This window comes from Magnolia sinica, chromosome 4 (genome assembly GCF_029962835.1).
Source record: "Magnolia sinica isolate HGM2019 chromosome 4, MsV1, whole genome shotgun sequence".
NCBI classification, from domain to species: Eukaryota; Viridiplantae; Streptophyta; class Magnoliopsida; order Magnoliales; family Magnoliaceae; genus Magnolia; species Magnolia sinica.
Genome location: NC_080576.1, coordinates 109,204,669 through 109,214,312, shown reverse-complemented (window position 1 = coordinate 109,214,312; position 9,644 = coordinate 109,204,669). Strand labels below are relative to the sequence as shown.

At 40.8% G+C, this 9,644-nt stretch overlaps 1 protein-coding gene across 2 annotated transcripts; it reads left to right on the top strand.

Moving 5' to 3' along the window:
* Positions 1-245: 245 nt before the first annotated feature.
* LOC131243764 (probable WRKY transcription factor 49) lies at positions 246-7,694 on the top strand. Of its 2 annotated transcripts, none has more exons than XM_058243328.1 (3): positions 246-593; positions 929-1,072; positions 6,645-7,694. In XM_058243328.1, exons 1-3 carry the CDS (start codon positions 331-333, stop codon positions 7,060-7,062), a joined length of 825 nt encoding a protein of 274 aa, XP_058099311.1. In that variant the 5' UTR covers positions 246-330; the 3' UTR covers positions 7,063-7,694. The 2 variants fall into 2 exon arrangements, with proteins under 2 accessions (XP_058099311.1, XP_058099309.1); XM_058243326.1 differs by having other exon boundaries at positions 6,633-7,694.
* Positions 7,695-9,644: the final 1,950 nt, after the last annotated feature.

The window sequence follows — 9,644 nt, the reverse complement described above, 5'->3', positions numbered from 1 at the left end:
GCGGATGGCGATAATCATGGGTATATGAATATATAGGATGGTCTTGCAATTACGATGGGAAAAAAGGAAAAAGCAACGGTCCACGTTTAACTGAAAAAAATAAATAAATAAAATAAAATCTCTGGGAGCACATACACAACAGACCAATGACGTGGGTTACTTAACAATGGGCCCCACTTATCAGAACTAAAAAAGCAGAGTACTGCGCATGGATCCATCATACTATAATTCCTCCTCTTCTTTCATTGGCCTTTCTCCTACCTTCTTCGTATCATTCTTTCTCCTCCTCCTCCGCGTACGTGAACTGAATTTTCTATCTCTTCAATCGAAATGGCCGAACCCATGGAAGAATCTCATGCGAATTCATCAGATGGTTCCGAAGACGAGCTCATAAGAGAGCTTCTTGACGATGAATCTCCTTTTTTCCTCCTACCCAAATCCATCGAATCCCAGCCGTCCATTTCAATGGGACCCGTCAGGAGCCGTCTCCTTTCAACGATCTACTCAGGACCCACGATAGACGACATCAAGAACGCATTATCCACACCTAACCGGCCCACCGGAACCGACGATCATAAAACTTCCCGATCGACGTACGTTCATGGGTGCTTGCACTAAGGTATTATACAATGCTTGGGCGATGACTTTTAATATTACTTTTGGTTTCTTAGTTTATACTAGTGGGGCCCATCGATCAGTGATCCAAACCGTTAATATGGTGGGCTAAATTTTTTAATGTATTGGCCATCCATAGTGGGGTCCATGATATCATCGGTATGGATCAGTGAATTATGGGACCCACAAACTCAAAACTCGAATGGTAGCATTTGAACATTCCGCCAGAGCATTGTATAATACCAAGAATTGAATTAGAGATAGAATTTTATTTATTTATTTAATATTTTTATTTTTATTTTTTTTCCTTTAGAGTTCTGACGAGTGAAAAGGGATTGAGTAAGATGGAGAATAAGTATACGTTGAAAATCAAAAGCAGTGGAGATGGAATGGCGGATGATGGTTATAAATGGAGGAAATATGGGCAGAAATCAATCAAGAACAGTCCAAATCCCAGGTATTTTCGTAATTTCTTCTATTTTTGGGTGGGTTTTTATGACTGGAGAGATTTGTTTGGACTGTTGATGACGATACATAGAATCTGGGGGAGCTAGAGTCCGTCGGAGACATCTATCCACCGCACCTCCCGAGGGGCATTTTCGTCAGAAATGATTCCCCTTTTAATAATGATGCTTCGGAAGCGGATTGGCTGGTGTACCACACACGACCGACCTGGCTGGTGTTGGTACGTGTCGTGCGAAGAGAGGCGCCAACGTTCCTCGGGCTCCGAGCTGTACGAACGGTTCAAATGACATCAAAGTTACGTGGACCCAAAATGATGTATTTATTATATCCACACCGTTCATACATTTGGCGACATAATTTCAGTGAACGAACCCAAAAAATTATTCTTATCCAAAGTTCAAGTGGACCACACCACATATAGAAGTGGGATAATGATTCTCATCATTAAAACATTCGTAGGTCTCATCATAACGTTTATTTTCCATCCAATCTGTTCATAGGGTCACACAGCCATGGATGAAGAGGAAAAAAAATATCATATTGATCCAAAACTTTTGTGACCTCTCAAAAGGGTTTCAATGGTAGACATTCAATCCTCTACTTCTTTTTGCAGTGTGGTCCACTTGATCTTTTGATCTGTCTTATTTTTCTGTTCAAGAATTACGACGAGTTTAAAAAATGGACGGACGGTTTGGATATAACACATACCTTATGATGAGACCCACGGACTTGGTGACGTCAACACACCAGCCAGGTCGGTGGTGTGTAGTACAGCAGCCAATCGGCTTCCGCATGCTTCGCCACCATTTCGAAAGTGACGGTGGCTCATCACCGTACACGTGGCATTCGCGTATGGCTGTCTGAAGTTTACAGACTGTGTGGTCTGAAAATCCTGTGATTCGGATGATCGTAACCATCTGATTTTTCCAGCTGAATTCGGGATCATTTGATTTGTAATCATACATTAATAGGCACTAGCTGGATGGATCAGATTGTTCTTTCATTTTAATTTTTTATTATTCCCCGCCACCCTAATGAGCCCTCCCTCGATTAGGCGGTCCGGATTTCATCGCGTGCATGCCACCTGTACGTTGGCTGAGTCTCAACGGACGCGGATTGCGTACTACCCCCGCCCGTCCCTAGCTCCGAACTGGCAGTTCTGTGGGCGGGCCCACCACGATGTATCTGTACATCCAAGCCGTCAATACCTTTTCTCAGATTATTTTAAGGCATAAATGCAAAAATGAGGCAGATCCAAAACTTAATTCGACCACACCAAATAATAAGCTTGGTTGCATTAAAATGCACGTCAACTGCATGAAATGCAAGAGTCATATGTGGTGTGGCCCATTTGACCGTTTGATATGCTTCATTTTTATTCTCATTGTTAAAATAATATGAGAAAAGAGATAAACGGCTTGGATGTACAGATACATCACGGTGGGCCTGCCCACAGAACTGCCCGTTCGGAGCTGGGGACGGGCGGGGGTAGTACGCAATCCACGTCCAGTCTCAACTACTTATTTAATGGACCGTGGACTCACACTAGTGCACGGAAAGAAAGGCGGAGAAAGTGGATTAGCTGGTGTACCATACACCAGCTATATAGCTGCTGTAGGTACGTGTCGTGCGAAGACGAGCATTGGCGCTCCTCGAGCTCCGAGTTTAACGAACGATTCAAAGGAGAACAAAGTTACATGGGACCCACGGTTATGTATTTATTATATCTACACCGTTCATCTATTTTTAAATATCATTTTAGAGCATTATCCAAAGAATTAATCATATCCAAAGATTATCTGGACCACACCATAAATAGCAGAGGAGATAATGATTATCACTGTTAAAAAATTCGTAGCGCCCACAGTAACTTTTACTTTTAACTTTTACTTTCCATCCAATCTATTCACAAGGTCACAGAGACCTGAATTAAGATAAAAACCAAATTTTATATTGATCCAAAACTTATTAAGAGAAAAAGGGTTTCAATGGTAGAAGTTCAATCCCCTATTGCTTTTTGCAGTGTGGTCCACTTGATATTTAGATATGTCTTATTTTCATTCTTAAGCCTTAAAACGATCTACCCTAGTGGATGAACGGTTTGGATATAATACATACATCATGATTAGACCCATAGAGCTTACTAAAGTCAATACAGCAGCTATATAGGTGGTGTGAGGTACACCAGCCAATCCGCTTCCTGCGGATTCCATTCGCTGCCACGTATAGGTGATTGCTTTCTAACCGTTCATATGATGGCGACCAATCAAATGGTCAGGAGCATCCCATCACTGCGAGTTTTGGTCTGTCACCTGCGAACAAAGAAGCCCACGTGTACCGGAATCCTCTGCAACACGTGTTTAGGCAGCTGCCCTAAAAAACCCAAGTCTGTGGGGCCATCATGTTGTATTGCAAATCTACTCCGTCCATCAGGTGAGAACTATTATTTTAACCGTAAGTAAAAAATATCATCCTATAAAGAAACGCTAATGGTCCACAATAATGGAAAGATTGCAAAGCTTATCCTAAAACCTCTTAAGTTAGCCCGATGTGACGCCGCTAAGTTTTGATTTTTTGTATCTTCGCATCATTCTAGCGAGTTACACCTGATTAAAGGGTTTGATGAAAGATACACACAATGGTCTTCCTACACACAAACATATGGTTGGCATCCCATCCTCAGTTCTCCCTGTGGTGTGGCGCACTGAATTTGAATATCAACAATATTTTGGCTTTACCACTAGACTCGAGGATGGAACCGAATGGACGGAGTGGATTTTACATATACAACCGGTGGGCCCCACAAAGAGTGCATGACTGATACAGGATTCCGGTCCTCCATGGTATAATTTGTCTGCGCCGCTTGCACTTTTCAATTTCCGATCTATTCAGAAGGGACAAAGGTGACAAAGTCGCATCAACGGTCCTGATTTAAGTCACTCAAGACCCCAACATTACATCTCTTGGCTTGAAGTCATTCATGATCATGAATCAGGACCCTGGGATCATCTCTCTTTGACGGGAGGAAGGAAAGTTGTAGTGTTGTGAGTTGTACGGAGACACGTGGATGGTCCGATCCTAGAATTTGACTGTCCACTAGACCCATCCCATCTTGGCGGGCCTCCATACAAAAAATACACCGATCAGATTATTTATAGGGACCAGATTAGGTGAGGCAGAGATAACGTGGGTGACGCCCTGACCGTGGGCCTGCCTTGATATAATATGTGTTGTATAAATGCGCCAGCCACCCGTTTTGCGAGATCATTTTTAAAAATGTTCAACATATATAGATATGTTCCACAGGTTTTCATTTTTAAATCAGGTACGGTTCATCCTTTTAAGACCGCTGTGGCTTTTAATTTTATTAACCGTTTTTAGAATAATTGATAGTTTTAAATTTATAAATCCAACTGTTCTAACTACTTATCATCTCACATCGTTGAACAATTTTTATTATTTTCAATGTATAATCTATTTAAGCCTTGCATCTATCTCCTTTTGTGTTTTTTGAAAAGGTTTTCACATTTCTTAGCTCCTACGCTCTACAGGGGGCTACCGTGACGTTTGGGACAAATTCATTTTGCCCATTTATTTTGTGATATCAATATAGTGCATGTGACAAAAAATAAAGCAAATTATCTAAAACTTAAGTGGTATATGCAAAAGGAAAAACTAGAGGTAAAAGGTATTATTATTGAAACATTTCTGAACTCTTTAACTCATGTTTATATGTTATCCAAATTATTTTTAAGGTTATTCCTAATAGGATGAAGTGAAATCACAAAAACTTTAGTATAATAAAAAACTTTTTTAGCCACGTACGGTTCGGTTGAGTTTTAGATTTGCTGATTTTTGGTCACATGTCCTGTGATAATCTAACCAAACAGATGGAGGGGATGAATTTATCCCAAACATCACAGTAGGCCCCACCTAGCATTCCAGCGCAGGAACTTCCTACGAAAGGCTGTTGCAGGTGGATCATGCTGGGCTCTGCGTTCTACACCAATGCAATCGAATCCCATCAAATCACATCCAGCCCGCTAAACTGAGAGCTAGGTTGAAACTGAGTGTTTTGTCCGGCCATGCCTTCCAACTCGGACCATTGATCAGTGGGGCCTACTGTGAACTTGCACTGACCCAAATATCAAGCAGTTCCCATCACTAAAACACGTATCTCACATAGATGATACAATGAACGGTTGAAAATGATCTCACATGCATCTTCACTTGAGGTAGAGGCTTCGTATAGTGAATGGCCCAGATATCACACACGTGCCAAAGGGATTTCATGATTAGGACCCATTGGATCCTATTTGCATTTCTCACATGCAATGTCCCTCCACAAATCATACAGCTGGTGGGTGCGCCGTGCGCACATCTCCCACCGTATAAAGACGGTTGGTGGAAATCCAACAAACATTTCAAAATGGAAATTTTCAAAATCCATTTTAAATGTGCTTTTTAAGAGCTTGCCTGGGTTATGTTCCCGTTTCATTCAAGTCCGAGCTAGTTGAGGAAATACACGGGCCCCACATGACTACTCTGCTACTGGTTCTCATCCATCGGCCACGCTTTTGAGATGATCAATGATCAGAACTGTCCATATCCAGGATTTTGTGCTATATGGGCCACCCTAAGAATGTTATCTGAACAGATGATTCTCGGAGTTGAGAACATTGAAATGAACATTTTCAACGGTTCACATTCAATTTCAAAAATCAAGGGTCAGTATCACCACTGAAGCTTGATTATGAGATCATTACTCATCTATGGTAGTCCCATGAAAGTGGACGGTTCATATAGACGTTGTATGTTCAAAGCAAAAAATATTCAAAGGGATAACATATTTTGACACACCAGCTTTTACTCGTTCATCTCCAATCATATAAATGGTCCGGATCATTTAAATATTAGGTGGTATCCAACCAGTAGGCCTATAGTTACAGTCCATCCAATGAATAACATCCAACCTTTTCATTTTGCATCTGACATCCAAACCGTACAATAGATTGACAGACTATGAGATGGGCCACACTGTCCACCTGACAAGTAGATAAGACTCATTTTTGCACTAGGCGATACTCGTGATGGGACCAACCTATTGAAAGGGTTGGATGTCACGTGAACTCCACAGGTTGAAATTTATTCACTTGGTGTACTGTAACTCATAGTACAACCAGTTGTACTTGAGATCTTCTCTGAATTAATATGACCCTCCATATGGTTGTATTGCAGCAAACCTCTCAGAACATTCTCCAAATTGCACTAAAATTCAAGCCAATCTAATCCATCCATATTTTGCCCTTATTTTCTATAGCCATTCTTTTTCCAAGCCATTGATGGGATGGTTATAACTGCCAATCCATGATGGTCCCTATTCTATGCAAATGATCCTGACCATCCATGTATAAATTTTGTCAAATGAATGTGTTGGACCTGATGAACGGTCCAGATCAATGAATTGGACTAAGTGTCCAAGACTACTTTTGCATATACATCCAACACTTTTTCTCCATAGAATTTCCTAATAATATTGCTTTTGTGTGCAGGAGTTATTACAGGTGTACTAACCCAAGGTGCAGTGCCAAGAAACAGGTGGAGAGATCCACGGAAGATCCGGATGCACTTATGGTCACATACGAAGGGCTCCACCTCCATTTCACCTACTCTCACTTTCTCTCCACTAAAAGAACAAAGACAGACACCTCACCCAAAGGACCCCAACCCCAATTGGGCCCCACATTGTTGGGGCCAGAGACAATTCAGCCACAAAAAGCCCCACCTAGAGAGGAGGCCGGCCCCACTAATAGGGCCCCACAAGGGTTGCTTGAAGATGTTGTACCGTTGATTATTAGAAATCCATTCAACAATCCCACCCTATCAGGTGACCCTTGCTTGTTTTCTCACCCTCCATCTCCCCGTTCTTCTTCCTCCTCTTCAATCTCATGGTCACCAAAATCTACTTCTTTTGAAGTGTAACTTTGAGATGAGAAATCTTAAGTGTACTTGCTTGCACATGCCAACTTGGCATGCGTGTGAGAGATCCAAGACATTCATTTTTTATAGTGTACACTCAGACCATACTCTAAACCAAAACAAAACAAAAAAAAAAAAAAGGTCAGTCCACTCATCAGGAAGACTACCCAGAGTATTTTGGAAGTGGACCACTAATCAATGTTTACTAACTGTCCATTTTTCATGAGTGGTCTCGCCTAACTGATAAATGGACCAGATCCGACACGTGTTTCAGCATGTGTGTGCATCTTACACGTGCAAGTATACTTATAAAGACAGAGAGGGTGGTACTTTTTGCGTGTGGTGCAGCTGTCTTTCCACAGTACATGTGACACATCAATGTGTCAATCAGGACTCTCCATCTAGTGGGGTCCACTATTGATGTGGGTGTTCAAAATATATGCATAGATCAGATGATCCTGTCAATCTGCTTAGTGGCCTTCAAAGCAATGGTTATAAATAGAAGTGGGGTAAAACCCAATGATCATAGTTTTGTTTTTTTTTTTTTTTTCCTGAGAAGATGTGATTGAGAAGTGGGTGTATGATGGAATAACAGAACCGAGTATATATTTATAAATGCGATTTTTCTAGACTCATTATTATTTCTTTTCTTTTTTTCCTATTTGAGGTGATATTTAGACGCACCCTTTTCTTCTCCATTTGCATGCACCCATTTCCCGTTGTAGGAGTTCATGTGGTAGACATTTGTCCTGTATTAACTCAAAATGGAATTGGATGTATGCAAAGAAAAAGGAAAAGGATGGCTGCAAATATCAATTCTCTTCTTTCTTTTTAAGCCAATGGCCAAAATTTTTACCATAAAATTCCTCATGAATTCGAATTTCACCAAGTCATGCTTGAAATTCCCCCGTGAAGAGTTGTACACGAGTCAAACCGAGTCAAGCTTGGCATAGTTTAGCTCAACTCGACCAGCAGCTAACCTCAGCTCGAACTCAGCTCGGCTTGGCTCAATCGCTTGACTGGCTAGGTCGACCTAGTTCAATTAGTAACTCAACTTGTTCGAGTAAAATTTGACCAGAAGAGATTTTCTTAAACACATATAATGCTTCTTCAATCACTCACAAAATACAAAACGGTAACAATACCTCATAGGTATTTCATCAAACACTCAGCAAATAGCATAAAAAACAAGATATGGCGACAATAGTTATATAATGTAAACTTTTTTTTTTATAGTGATTTGTTTCGTATCTATTCATTCCTTGCCACAAGCCGATTCTAGCATCCGAAACAACACTTCAATGGGTCATTTTTTTAACATTTGGCGAGCAATATCAAGATAAAAATAACCAAGTCATTGAACCGATTCGATTCGAGTTGAGGTTCGAGCTAAGTTAAGTCAAGCTCAGGCAAGCCTGAACTTGTCTTGAGCTTCAAAAATCAGCTTAACTCAGTCCAAATTTAATTTCGAGCCGAGGCAAAATGGGCTTCTCTGAGTTGAGTAGAGCAAACTTGACTCTTGTACAGCTGTATTATCTTCAATGAAGGAATTACCAAAATACCTCACTCTCTCTTCTTTTACTTTAGAAAGTGATAAAGTTAAGAATTGTAAGGCCTATGTGGTCTGTCTTGTTGAACCAATAATACGGCAATCAAATCATAAGCTGGGCCCCACCATGAAAATCTGAAGACATCATCCAAATTCATGGGAAGCTAACTTTGTATTTAGCATGCATTTGCCTGTGTGGTGACCTTTTTATTCCTTTTTTCTATAGGCGCTATGTATGCCATATGCATTTGGTGCTTCTGGTTAATATCACATGTTAAAGAATATTCTCTATGAAAATGCAGCCAATTTGTGTTCGTTGCACTATACACACTAATTGCATGTACCCCACAATCACATGGTCTCCCTTGATGCTGACATGGCCCAATAAAAAAGGACATACTCTTTTTCTTTTTTCCAACTGCATCTTAGACACACCTTACAAGGTCACGGGCAAAAATTCCCAAACATAAAATGATGATGTTGTACTTTTAATAAAAACAGTGCTGTTGCTTTGTCATTTTGGTTGAATTTTGTGTGCACGTGGCATTATCTCATTGGGCCAGATTAAAGGTCACGAGGACAATAGCCCACATCTGCACCATGGACGTGACATGTACTTCAAATCTTTGTATGTGAAATTAATCCACGTTAAATATCGCATGTACTTAAATCGCATGTGGTAGGCAATCATGGCCTCTAATTAATGCATGTTATTTTATCCAGTTCCGGCCGTCTACTGCTTTCCAGCTTATATAGTCTGTTGGAAGCCCACCAATCAACCAGTCAGCAATTACTTTCAATATGCTTTTAGGTTTAATCATCCGTTTACGGTGGATTTTCGATTGCTTGGGTGGTTAGGATCTGAGGTATGTGCCACGTGTACCACAGGAGAACATCACATCACATTCTAGCTACAGAGCATCTAGATGCACTGAATGATCACGTACGAGCTGTGTGGTTCCCACCATGGTGATCACCATGTTGGATTTAGATCGACTGAATCCGACCGTACCAAACGAAACAAATGGGGGACATT

What these genes read in the sequence shown, in the direction of transcription:
- LOC131243764 (XM_058243326.1), top strand. Translation starts at nt 331, where the DNA reads ATGGCCGAACCCATGGAAGAATCTCATGCGAATTCATCAGATGGTTCC. An exon ending in CATAAAACTTCCCGATCGAC is followed by an intron (nt 594 to 928) that starts GTACGTTCATGG and finishes TTTTTCCTTTAG; the next exon opens with AGTTCTGACGAGTGAAAAGG. An exon ending in AAGAACAGTCCAAATCCCAG is followed by an intron (nt 1,073 to 6,632) that starts GTATTTTCGTAA and finishes TTTTGTGTGCAG; the next exon opens with GAGTTATTACAGGTGTACTA.